The 12,321-nt window shown below is 44.5% G+C and overlaps 1 protein-coding gene across 1 annotated transcript in view; it reads right to left on the bottom strand.

Moving 5' to 3' along the window:
- Positions 1-11,939, bottom strand: part of TGFBR2 (transforming growth factor beta receptor 2) — a 78,075-nt gene extending 66,136 nt beyond the window's left edge. Inside the window, exon 1 of the mRNA XM_069730020.1 lies at positions 11,677-11,939. Coding sequence (XP_069586121.1) covers positions 11,677-11,758 — 82 coding nt within the window. The 5' untranslated portion in view covers positions 11,759-11,939. The remainder of the gene's footprint in view (positions 1-11,676) is intronic.
- Positions 11,940-12,321: the final 382 nt, after the last annotated feature.

Here is a 12,321-nt window from a genome sequence, read left to right as displayed (position 1 = left end):
CTACCTTTGCCTCATCTGTTACACCATAAAGCACGGTTTCTTCACATCATTCTGTATAGCATATGTCATCAGAAAGTGAATTGTGAAATTGTATGTGAATGAATGGTCACACAAATGACTATTCAGTCTCAGATTGGCGGTAATTGCTCCATGTAAGTGGAGCTAATAAAGTGCCAGTCAACGTACTATATCATGAATTGGCGCTAGCTTTTAGCAGAAGAATGCTTTGTGTAAAAAGGCCCTTAAACGTCACACGCCTTTCAGTTGCTGTGAAATGTACAACATTTGAAGTGTCCATTCTGAGGCAATTCAATGTTGTATAAAACATTTAATCTTTAAAATAGATTCTTTGAGATTGAGAAGCCCCCGGGCAAGTGTCCTGTATGACCTTGAAAGACACAGCACTGTAGTCATTTATTCATTATTCCTCCTTAATACACCAGACAGGAAGTTCTGCTCAATTAATTACACAAGATCGTATTTATAAAGAGACTAAATGGCATATAAGTGTGATATAAAATTGATATAATTATGCATCAAATATAAGTAGAGGATGAAGAAGAGCTCTATGTACTCTACTGCTTGCTAGATGTCAATGGTGGAAATGTTTGACCTTAAAATCCCAGCTAAATTAATATGGTTACCAGTCTATTAGGAAATGAATGCAACCAATTCCTTCTTGGGTCAAAATTAATCTGATTTATACTTCATGCACATGGCAAAGTTGTGAATATAGAGCGTGTAACGAGTCCTTTATACAACTTTTTATGCACTAGAACCTCCTTTTAATCTGAGCTATGATACATACATTATGCATTTATGATGATTCTATACATTATTGCAGGAAATGATAAATTTGCATTTGTAACGGGGTCTACCAAGCTGGGGTACCTCTTTCAGAACCACCCCGTGTTTCAGGAGTTCCACTCTGCTTTGGCTGGAGTCTGAATGAAGGACGCTGGCTGGAATTGCTTGGTTACATGGGCACATATAAAAGATCACTGCTTCTCCACGTATTTCCAGTCTGACAACACTTTATTCACAGGACACAGAATATATCACACAGATACAGAGGGCAGGCCAATAGAAAAGCGGCAGGCCAGACATACATTACAATAGCCGCAGGTGGCCGGAGCCTGCCGATATTTACTGTGGGAATTACAAAGGTGGGGGGGGGTGGACAAAAGGGGAATATCGTGTCCCCTCTGCCCAGGGCGCAGCCTGTGGGCTGATGCATTAGGGACATGCATCTCACATGGAACCTATTATACATACATATAACTGCACAACATATTCTGGGTGCTGAGGGGTTCTGTAACACGTAACAGCATTCTTAAAGGGGGTATCTGGTACTTTGCTTGTTTTCCCCTATGGGACTAAGAACTTACAGGCACGTGCCAATCTCTTGCAGCTTAGAGTGGTCACAGACCACTGTTGCAAGAGTTTATGCATTTCATTTGACCTCATGTCAACAGAGCAGATCTTCAGGCCTAATCTGTCAATGGGCAGTCACTATAGACATCACACTGATTAACAGCTGGCTTCCCATAGCTAGGCAGTGGGGAGCCGGCTATTAGTCAGCATGACATCAACAATGATGCCCCGTTGACAGAGAAGACAGAAAGAAGTTGCTGCTCTGTCAACATGACATCAGTGAAAGCCGCAGAATCGCCAGCAAGAGCGGTCCATGACCGCTCTGAGGCAGCGCCAGTTAGAACAGACAGGCAGTTAGCAACTACCCGCCTGTTAGTTTTGGGCCCATAACAAAGTCATAAAATAGTCCTGGATAACCCCTTTAAATGACTGTTTGCTATGGACGAAACCTAAGTGATGGAAGATTTCATTGGCAATAAAAAAAAATCACTAAGTGCCACCGAAAACTGCAGTATGGCTGACGGGAGTGGTCCTTGACTACTCTGAGTTGCAAAGATCTTAGCAACTACCTTCCGGTAAGTTCTTAGTCCAATAGGGAAATAAGCAAAATCATGGATAACCCCTTTAACTAAATTTCTGTTTAAATTACCGGTAAATCATGCGATTTCTGCTGTAAATTTGTGCATACATACATATAGCTTATATTCAGAGATGTTTCAGGGTTTTGTTCCTCATTTCTAAAAGGGAAGCAGAGTTTCTATCTTCAGCCGGCAGTTTCTGGCGTCCTCTGCATATTATTCACACGCTGGTATTGTGCTCACATGTAGACAAGAATTTTAGATTTCACAACTTTTTCTGGTTATTTTAGATTGAGGTTTTGTATCTGGCCAGTTTAGTTTGCATGCGAATAAAGCAATCACACAATGGGTTGTCGGAAACTAACCACGTCTGTGCAGAAGTAAGGTCATTGTACAGCATAGGTATTTCCTGCCAGGGCAGATTCTATATCCGACCTATGTATTCTGCTCCATACACATTATACACACAATGGAAACCTTTCACAGCCAGTTAATGGATCTGTATTGTACTGTGTCCGGCCATAATGCTGGATCCTTTCAAAAGCTCCCAGTCCTGCCTAAGGGCATGTTCACACGTTCAGGATTTCCATCCTTTTTTTTTCAGGACTGTTTTTTTAAAAAACTGCAGCTCTTGGCAGAAAACGCAGGTCCTTTTTTTGGTCCTATTTTGTCCTTTTTTGATGCGTTTTTTGATCCTTTTTTTTATGCAGTTTTCTAACCCTAACCCTAACCCTACCCCTAACCCTACCCCTAACCCTAACCCTACCCCTACCCCTATTCTAACCTTAGTGAAAAAAAAAAAAAAATTCTTAATTTTTTTATTGTCCCTACCAATGGGGGTGACAAAGTGGGGGGGGGGGGGGGGTCATTTACTATTTTTTTATTTTGATCACTGAGATAGGTTATATCTCAGTGATCAAAATGCACTTTGGAACGAATCTGCCGGCCGGCAGATTCGGCGGGCGCACTGCGCATGCGCCCGCCATTTTGCAAGATGGCGGCGCCCAGGGAGAAGACGGCCGGACGGACACCGGGACGCCGGGTAAGTATAAGGGGGGGAGATTAGGGCACGGGGGGGGGCATCGGAGCACTGGGGGGGGGCATCGGAGCACTGGGGGGGGCATCGGAGCACGGGGGGGGCATCGGAGCACGGGGGGGGCATCGGAGCACGGGGGGCGGGATCGGAGCACGGGGGGCAGCCACACTCCGCCCACGCACTTCCGCCCGCTCCCCCGCACTTCCTGCTGCAGCGGTTCTGCACATCAAATCGCAGTAAAACCCGCAGATATATTTTTGATCTGCGGGTTTTACTGCGGTTTTGACCTCACAATGGAGGTCTATGGGTGCAGAACCGCTGCGGTTCAGGAAAAAGAAGTGACATGCTCCTTCTTTTTTGCCGCAGCTATTCTGCGCGGCTTTTTAAACGAAATTCCGGATCATGTGCACAGCAGTGACTGTTTTCCATAGGGTTACATTGTTATGTACCCTGCATGGAAAACAGCTGCGGAACCGCAGCGACAAAACCGCTGCGGTTCCGCAGTAAAAAACGCACTGTGTGAACATGGCCTAAAAGAGTATTGCACATTAAGTTATTATTATTATTATTATTATTATTATTATTATGTGGCTTTTTTTATTTTACAGATAGACCATGCATATACTGTATATGTGAACATGACCCATCATACTTTAGATAATTTTGGTGCATACAAGGAACTCGAGGACTATATACACCTAGGGGATTCTGACCTCCGATCCCAAAATGAGGACGTGACCGCATTCTAGAAATAAAGTTTACTCAAATGGTTGTAAGCCTCCACTGACATCTGCTTTGGGTCCCATAGTAGAGAAATACATGCATAAAACAAAAAAAAAGAATGTACGGTATATAGTAAATCGATGGTTTCAATTATGAACCAACTGTGCTCTAAAGAATCCACGAAGAGCATTTGTAAAACACAGTTGATTCACTGTTAAATATTGTCTGGACATGTTGTGCCAGAGCTTTTTTTTTTTTTTTTTTTAGGAAATAGGAGGAAGGAAATATTTCTCCCTCCCTTTTTGTTGAGAGCTATCCAAGTGTTTAACCATATGTTTGGCTCTGTATGACACTGACTTGATAGAACAGATCAGCATAGGAAGATAGGAGATTATACAAGTCCGGTTACTAGTTCTTTAAATGTGAATTATATTAGCAGACCTATTAAAATTAATGAATTTTTCTATTATAAATTATTTTATTATTTTCATTTTTCCTGTGGATTGGTGCTTACCATATTTCATTATAATAAAATCTAATTTATAATATCACCTATCTTCTTGCCTGGGTCCCTTGTTTATCCGTTGCTCTGAATTTGCTGTTATATACACACATTGAGTGGGTTCCACTATTATCATCCTCATAATCATCATCATCATCATGCTAGATTGCTCTAAAATAAAATATACCCACCTTACCGATTCCCTGGGGGCAGTGACTGGAAACAGCAGACTCATGCCCGTTTGGACTGAATGTGAACTACATATAATGGCAGCATTAGAAGAGGAGCAATAGGGGACAGATAAGGTGAGTATACTTTATTTTACTTTTTTAATGCCTACTATATTTTATTTCTGTTATTAATAGTGGTCAACAACTCATTTAAAGGGAATCTGTCACCAAGTTTTTACTACACCATCAGAGAGGACCATGACGTAGAGGCAGAGAAAAAACACCAAAAACAGGCAAAGATGCTTACCTGTCTAAATAGGCCTCAACACAAATGCACAAGCATTTTTCTTGAATGAGTCCTTTTTTGGCGTTTTTCACATAGAGGCAGAGACCCTGATTCCAGTGACGTGTCACTTACTAGGCTGAATGGTGCCGTTTCCATAAAATCCCTGCTTTTTCTGCTGCAGATCTAGCAGTTCTCTGAATGCTGAGCTCTGTATAACCCTGCCCACACCACTGATTGACAGCTTTCTGTACACACTGTAGGCAGAAAGCTTCCAGTCAGTGAGTGGGTCAGGGTTATGCAGAGCTCATGAATATAGAGGACTACATGGCAGCAGGTTTACTAGTTTTCTTCTAGTGATAGTCCCTTGCTGATAAAACAGTGATTGTACCAGAACTACAGCAAGCAGCCCAGTAAGGGACAGTTCACTGGAATCAGGTTATCTGCCCCTACATCATGCTGTTCTCATAGAAGGTGGGACCTGGGCCTGGACAGACCCCCCATAGTGCTCGTGGAGACCATCTTCAGGGTGAATCCTTGGTCTGATTAGGTGAAAAAAAAAGAAAAAACTGTTGATACATTCCCTTTAACTAAAGAATGCATGTCAAACTTAGACCAAAAGTGCATGTCTTTTGTTGGATGGTAATTTTAAAAAACCCTTTCAGATGTATGGGATGGATTTTTTCAGTCACAGCTATGCGACTCAAATTCCCATATGTGAACAAACTCAAAGGGCTTCTTGATAAAATCAAAACAATTTTTAATATCAGTTCTTGCAGTCAGATAAGATTGCATGCTGAAGAGATTTCATGTGACCTCATAGGAGTATGTGACATCACGTGACATCACGTAATATTACTCTGCAATCTAATGTGATCACATTGATGCAATAACTGCCATTCAGTGCTGCGACGAGCTGGCCTTGTCTACAGAATAATGAATAATAAATCATCAAACTATAAAAATGTTTGTTATTTTTTAAATTCAGAGATGAGAGAATAAATGAGAGTGAAATTGAATTCTAACCAAATTTTTAAAACATTCCAATTTGCCAAAGTACAGATTTTCTGTAATTCACTTTCATGTAGATTCAGCAAAGTGTCGGGCCACTTGGCACCATTTTTCTGACCCGTAAAGTGCCATCAAAAGTTTAAAAAATAAAAAAAATCCTTATACTTATCTTACCCCTCACCTGTTGGCCATTTTTTTTACATATGATGATAGCAAATAAGTTTACTTTTTAAATTTAATTTCTAAATTTTTTAATAGGTGAAAGGGGAGTAATATAACCCCTTCACACTCTTTGACGTATAGGTATGTCAAAGGTCGTGCCTCTGCCTTTGATGTGGGCTCTGACGCTGAGCCCACACCTTTCCCCGGACATGACTGACTTGATCAGCTATCAAATATTAAAACATAAATTAGGTCTGAACAGCTGCTTACCTATCGTAGCCAACTCAGATCCAGTCAAACAAATAAAGTAGCACTCTGTAGCGCTATAGCATGCCAACATGAAATATGAAAATTGAATTTCATTACTGCACTAGAAATGTGAAACACTAAGAAAGCTTAGCGCATAAATTGTCCAATTCATGTGTACCCGGCAGCCACGATAAGGCTGCTTTATTTGTTTGACTGATTTGATCAGCTGTCCTGTGCCTCTAACGTCCGTGGGTGGATTTGTTAACGAGTTAAATAGCAAGATCAAAATTACAGGGCACCACCAAATGGTAATCGGGATCAAACTAACGCATACCAGAAAAATTTAACAAGTATCAAAAGGACAAAGGATTATGCAAAGAGAGGGATCACCTAAAAATAGTCAATATGTATTAACAAACAAGCCAAAGAAGACATATTGAAAATATTTAAGAAGCAGATTTAGCCAACGCACATTCAGCTGAAGTGCATTGAGGCACAGAGACCCGCTGGGTCTGTGCACTGCATTACATGCTACAGGCCAATCAGAGGCCAGCAGCTGACATTGACATGCATATGACTGGGGGCTCATGGCAGTGGTGTCATGTGCTCCTGTCGCTTGCACTATGAGGTCAGTTGCTGGCTTCAGAAGAGGACATCGCATGGCAAGGGAATGGAGGGAAGGTGAGTAGAATCATTTTTTTTCTTTGCATCAAAGAAAAGAGGCAGAATGGGGGACATATACCAGGATGAGGGATATATATATATATATATATATCTATATATATATATATATATATACTAGCTATTGAACCCGTTCTACGCCCGGGTGGCGAGCATTTATATTGGTATATTGTCTCCATCCTGGTATGTGCTGCTCCATCCTGCGTCCCCATCCTGTCATGTGCTGCTCCATCCTGCGTCCCCATCCTGTCATGTGCTGCTCCCATCCTGCGTCCCCATCCTGTCATGTGCTGCTCCCATCCTGCGTCCCCATCCTGTCATGTGCTGCTCCATCCTGCGTCCCCATCCTTATGTGCTGTTCCATCCTGCGTCCCCGTCCTTATGTGCTGCTCCATCCTGCGTCCCCATCCTGTCATGTGCTGCTCCATCCTGCGTACCCATCCTTATGTGCTGCTCCATCCTGCGTCCCCATCCTTATGTGCTGCTGCCATCCTGCGTCCCCATCCTGTCATGTGCTGCTCCATCCTGCGTCCCTATCCTGTCATGTGCTGCTCCATCCTGCGTCCCCATCCTGTCATGTGCTGCTCCATCCTGCATCCCCATCCTTATGTGCGGCTGCATCCTGCGTCCCCATCCTTATGTGCTGCTCCATCCTGCGTCCCCATCCTTATGTGCTGCTGCATCCTGCGTCCCCATCCTTATGTGCTGCTCCATCCTGCGTCCCCATCCTTATGTGCTGCTCCATCCTGTGTCCCCATCCTTATGTGCTGCTGCATCCTGCGTCCCCATCCTTATGTGCTGCTGCATCCTGCGTCCCCATCCTTATGTTCATGCTGCATCCTGCGTCCCCATCCTTATGTGCTGCTCCATCCTGCGTCCCCATCCTTATGTGCTGCTCCATCCTGCGTCCCCATCCTTATGTGCTGCTGCATCCTGCGTCCCCATCCTTATGTGCTGCTGCATCCTGCGTCCCCATCCTTATGTGCTGCTCCATCCTGCGTCCCCATCCTTATGTGCTGCTGCATCCTGCGTCCCCATCCTTATGTGCTGCTCCATCCTGCGTCCCCATCCTTATGTGCTGCTCCATCCTGCGTCCCCATCCTTATGTGCTGCTGCATCCTGCGTCCCCATCCTTATGTGCTGCTCCATCCTGCGTCACCATCCTTATGTGCTGCTGCATCCTGCGTCCCCATCCTTATGTGCTGCTCCGTCCTGCGTCCCCATCCTTATGTGCTGCTGCATCCTGCGTCCCCATCCTTATGTGCTGCTCCATCCTGCGTCCCCATCCTTATGTGCTGCTCCATCCTGCGTCCCCATCCTTATGTGCTGCTGCATCCTGCGTCCCCATCCTTATGTGCTGCTCCATCCTGCGTCCCCATCCTTATGTGCTGCTGCATCCTGCGTCCCCATCCTTATGTGCTGCTCCATCCTGCGTCCCCATCCTTATGTGCTGCTCCATCCTGCGTCCCCATCCTTATGTGCTGCTGCATCCTGCGTCCCCATCCTTATGTGCTGCTCCATCCTGCGTCCCCATCCTTATGTGCTGCTGCATCCTGCGTCCCCATCCTTATGTGCTGCTCCATCCAGCGTCCCCATCCTTATGTGCTGCTCCATCCTGCGTCCCCATCCTTATGTGCTGCTCCATCCTGCGTCCCCATCCTTATGTGCTGCTCCATCCTGCGTCCCCATCCTGTTATGTGCTGCTCCATCCTGCGTCCCCATCCTTATGTGCTGCTGCATCCTGCGTCCCCATCCTTATGTGCTGCTCCATCCTGCGTCCCCATACTACCTCTGACCCGCTCGGCGCCGAGTGCTGGGGGGCCTGAGCAGGCGGGGACACCGGCACGCTGTGGGGGTCAGGTGCCGGTATCGCCGCCAGCTCAGGCCCCCCAGCACTTACTATATTCACCTGTCCTGCGTTCCATCGCTGAGCGCCGCCATCTTCCCGGTCTCCTGGCTGTGACTGTTCAGTCAGAGGGCGGCGCCGGCGCGCATTAAGCGCGTCATCGCGCCCTCTGAACTGAAGGTTACAGGCCGAAGACCGGGAAGATGGCGGCGCTCAGCGATGGAACGCAGGACAGGTGAATATAGGCGATACTCACCCTCCTGGCGGTCCCTGCTTCTCTGTTGGAGATCGCGGTGTGCGTTCAGTGTGAACGCACACCGTGATCTCCCGGGAGCGTCATTCTGTGAGGCCCAGACTGTGCCAGCGCTTGCGCCTGCGCAGTCTATAAAGGCTTCGGACAGAGTGACGCTCCCAGCGTTATATATATATATATATATATATATATATATATATATCAGGATGGGGAACACACATAACAGGATGGGAGATATATATATATACACACACACACACACATTAGTACAATGGACATATATACCGGGATATTTCCCGCTTTAAGTCAATTAGGGTAACCATAATTATTAATATTTGCCAAATGCCAGAGTAATGAGAGAGAGAGAGAGAGAGAGAGAGAATGTTTTAAGGCATTTTTATTACTTACTGCAAAGTCAACAGTTTACAGCCACTAAGACTACTATGCCTTTAAACAATTCTGGACTGCCCATATGGTGATGTCATGTGTTTGGAAGCTTCTGATAGGGTTTTTGACAACATCTGAGTTAATTAGAGGCATCTGTGGAAGTATTATAATACACACCTGAAACACACTGCTTCTTTGTGTAACATCATGGAAAGTCTAAAGAAATCAGCCAAGATATCAGGAAGTCTGGGGCTCATCCTTGGATACAATTTCAAGATACCTGAAGGTGCCTCGTTCATCTGTACAAACAATTATATACAAGGACAAACAAGATGGGAATGTCTAGCCATCATACCGTTCAGGAAGGAGATGGGTTCGGTGTCCCAGAGATGAACGTGCTTTGGTCCGACATGTGCATATCAACCCAAGGACAAAAGCAAAAGACATTGTGAGGATGATGGTGGAAAATGGTAAGATTGTGTCAATATCCACAGTAAAATGAGTACTGTATCAACAAGGCTACTCTGCCAGGAAAAAGCCATTATTTCAAAAAAATCATAAAAAAGCTAAATTAATGTCTGTTAATGCACACAGGAACAAATACCTTAATTTTTGGAGATATATCCTGTGGTCTAATGAAACTAAAATTGAACTTTTGGGGCATAATGACCACTGCTACATTTGGAGGAAAAAGGAAGAAGCCTTAGGGTATGTGTCCACGTTCAGGATTGCATCAGGATTTGGTCAGGATTTTATGCAGGTAAAATCCTGACCAAATCTTCATCTGAGGTCACTGGCAGGTCACCTGCGCTGTCCTTGCGTTTTTTCTGCAATTTAAGGACATGCTGTGTTCTTAAAAGACACGTCGCATGTGCGTTTTCGCGGGTATGCCGCATGCGTCTTTCAATGCATAGTGGAGACGGGATTTCATGAAATCCTCTCCACTATGCTGTAACATCTGGATGCTGCGTTTTTGATGCTGCGGCTCAACGCAGCGTAAAAAACGCAGCGTTTCCTGAACGTGGAAACATACCCTAAGAACACCATCCCAACTATGAAACAGTTGGGTCTTCCAAATGGACAATGATCCAAAGCATTCTGACAAAACGGTTAAAAAGTGGCTTAAGGACAACAAAGTCAATGTTTTGGTGTGGCCATCACAAAGCCCTGATCTCCATCCTATTGAAAATGTATGGGCAAAGCTGAAAAGGCAGGTGTGAGCAAGGCGACCTACAAACCTGGATCAATAACACCAGTTTTGTCAGGAGGAAAGGGCCCAAATTACGACCAACTATTGTGAGAAGCTCGTGGAAGGATGTCCCAAACGTTTGACCCAAATCATTCAGTTTAAGGGCAATGGTACCAAATACTAATGAAATGTATGTAAACGTTTGACTTTGCAGTAATAAAAATGCCTTAAACCATTTTCTCTCACTATCCTGGCATTTGTCAAATATTAATAATTATGGTAATCCTAATTGACCTAAAACGGGAAAGGTTATTCTGATTTCATGTCAGATATTGAGAAAAACATGCATATGTGTCTTTATATAGTGTATTATTATTATTACTATTATTATTATTATTATAGTGCCATTTATTCCATGGCGCTTTACATGTGAGGAGGGGTATACATAATAAAAACAAGTACAATAATCTTAATCAATACAAGTCACAACTGGTACAGGAGGAGAGAGGACCCTGCCCGCGAGGGCTCACAATCTACAAGGGATGGGTGAGGGATACAGTAGGTGAGGTGTATGTTCACACACTGATCCGCCAGGCATATGCCAAGAGACCGCGCTTTGGAGTATATATGTATCCATGTATTTTGTCCGGATGCAGCCACACAAACAAGTTATGGTCAATGTGCCTCATAGTAACTTGTGCTCAACAACTAGAGGAGAGCGAATCTACCCTTATGCCAAAAGTGAATCTCAGATCTGACAATATTACGGAGTCAGTACATCCTTATTGCAGAGTAATCATTCGTAAAAATCCCGAATCTGAGGGAAAAATAGACATTATTAATCTGTCTGTACATTGGTATGAAAAGTTCCATGTTTGCTCAGCCTTCCTATAAGAACAGCATCAGCTCAGGACAGGGAGTAACATGACATAGTAGAGAAGACACAAGGCAATGCACCGATATCAGGCACCAGATCGATCATTGGCAAAGTATCGACCTTGTGTCACTTTGCGTCTCCTCCGGCCAATCCACAGTGCGGTCATGAGTGGGTGACACACTACACCAGACAGAGCCCCCTCTCAGGCTGCACATTCCCCACCTAGGTGCCTCTTCTCTCTGTCTACAAGTGTCACATTACTGCAGACCAACTTCTCCTGGCTTCAGCTATAAGTCAGCAATTGCTTTGCCCAGGAAAACCCAACACAAAGAAAGATACAATGCCAATCACTTACCCACAAAGGAGAGAGTGGCAGAGGTGCAGGCTAGCAGGGTCCAGAGTGAGGTAAGGAGCTGCACCCTACCCATAGAATCCATTTTCCCGGCCTCATAGAAATCTACCACTGTAATCCACCAAGTTTCTTCAGTTCTCTGCTTCCCAGCAGCCCTCCCTGCATTCCTATGGGCACCGTTGGCTGCCTGCAACCTCTGTGACTCACACACAAGCAAGTTCTGGGGAAACAGGAAATCTTCAACTTCACAAACAGCTGTGCTGGGCCTCTCTACTCTTTTTTTTTTTTTTACTTAAAAACCTCACCCAGTTGCTGTCAGTCATATGACTTAAGCCAGCCCCCTCTGCCTCATGTTACAACTTCTTACTATTGTGGAGTTTAGAATGAGACTGTCACTTTTTCCTTAAAGCCATACACCGAGTTCTGCCGGATCAATCAGCCCAGTACTTGCATTTAGTGAACAGATGCGTGCGCTCCTTTAATCTGAGAATCACACTATAAGAATTTAATGGGGCTCTGTCCCGATTTTATTCATTGTAACTTTGAGTGTCGACCTCAGGGGTTGCAGCTGCATAAGATCCTAAATGGAGCAATTTTTGCTCTCTATGAGCCTTTCTATACTTGATATAGGAGACGATGTAAGTATTG

The sequence above is a fragment of the Ranitomeya imitator genome, chromosome 6 (assembly GCF_032444005.1).
Source record: "Ranitomeya imitator isolate aRanImi1 chromosome 6, aRanImi1.pri, whole genome shotgun sequence".
Taxonomy (NCBI): Eukaryota; Metazoa; Chordata; class Amphibia; order Anura; family Dendrobatidae; genus Ranitomeya; species Ranitomeya imitator.
Note: the sequence above shows the minus strand (reverse complement) of the source record. Positions and strands in the feature narration are given on the sequence as shown.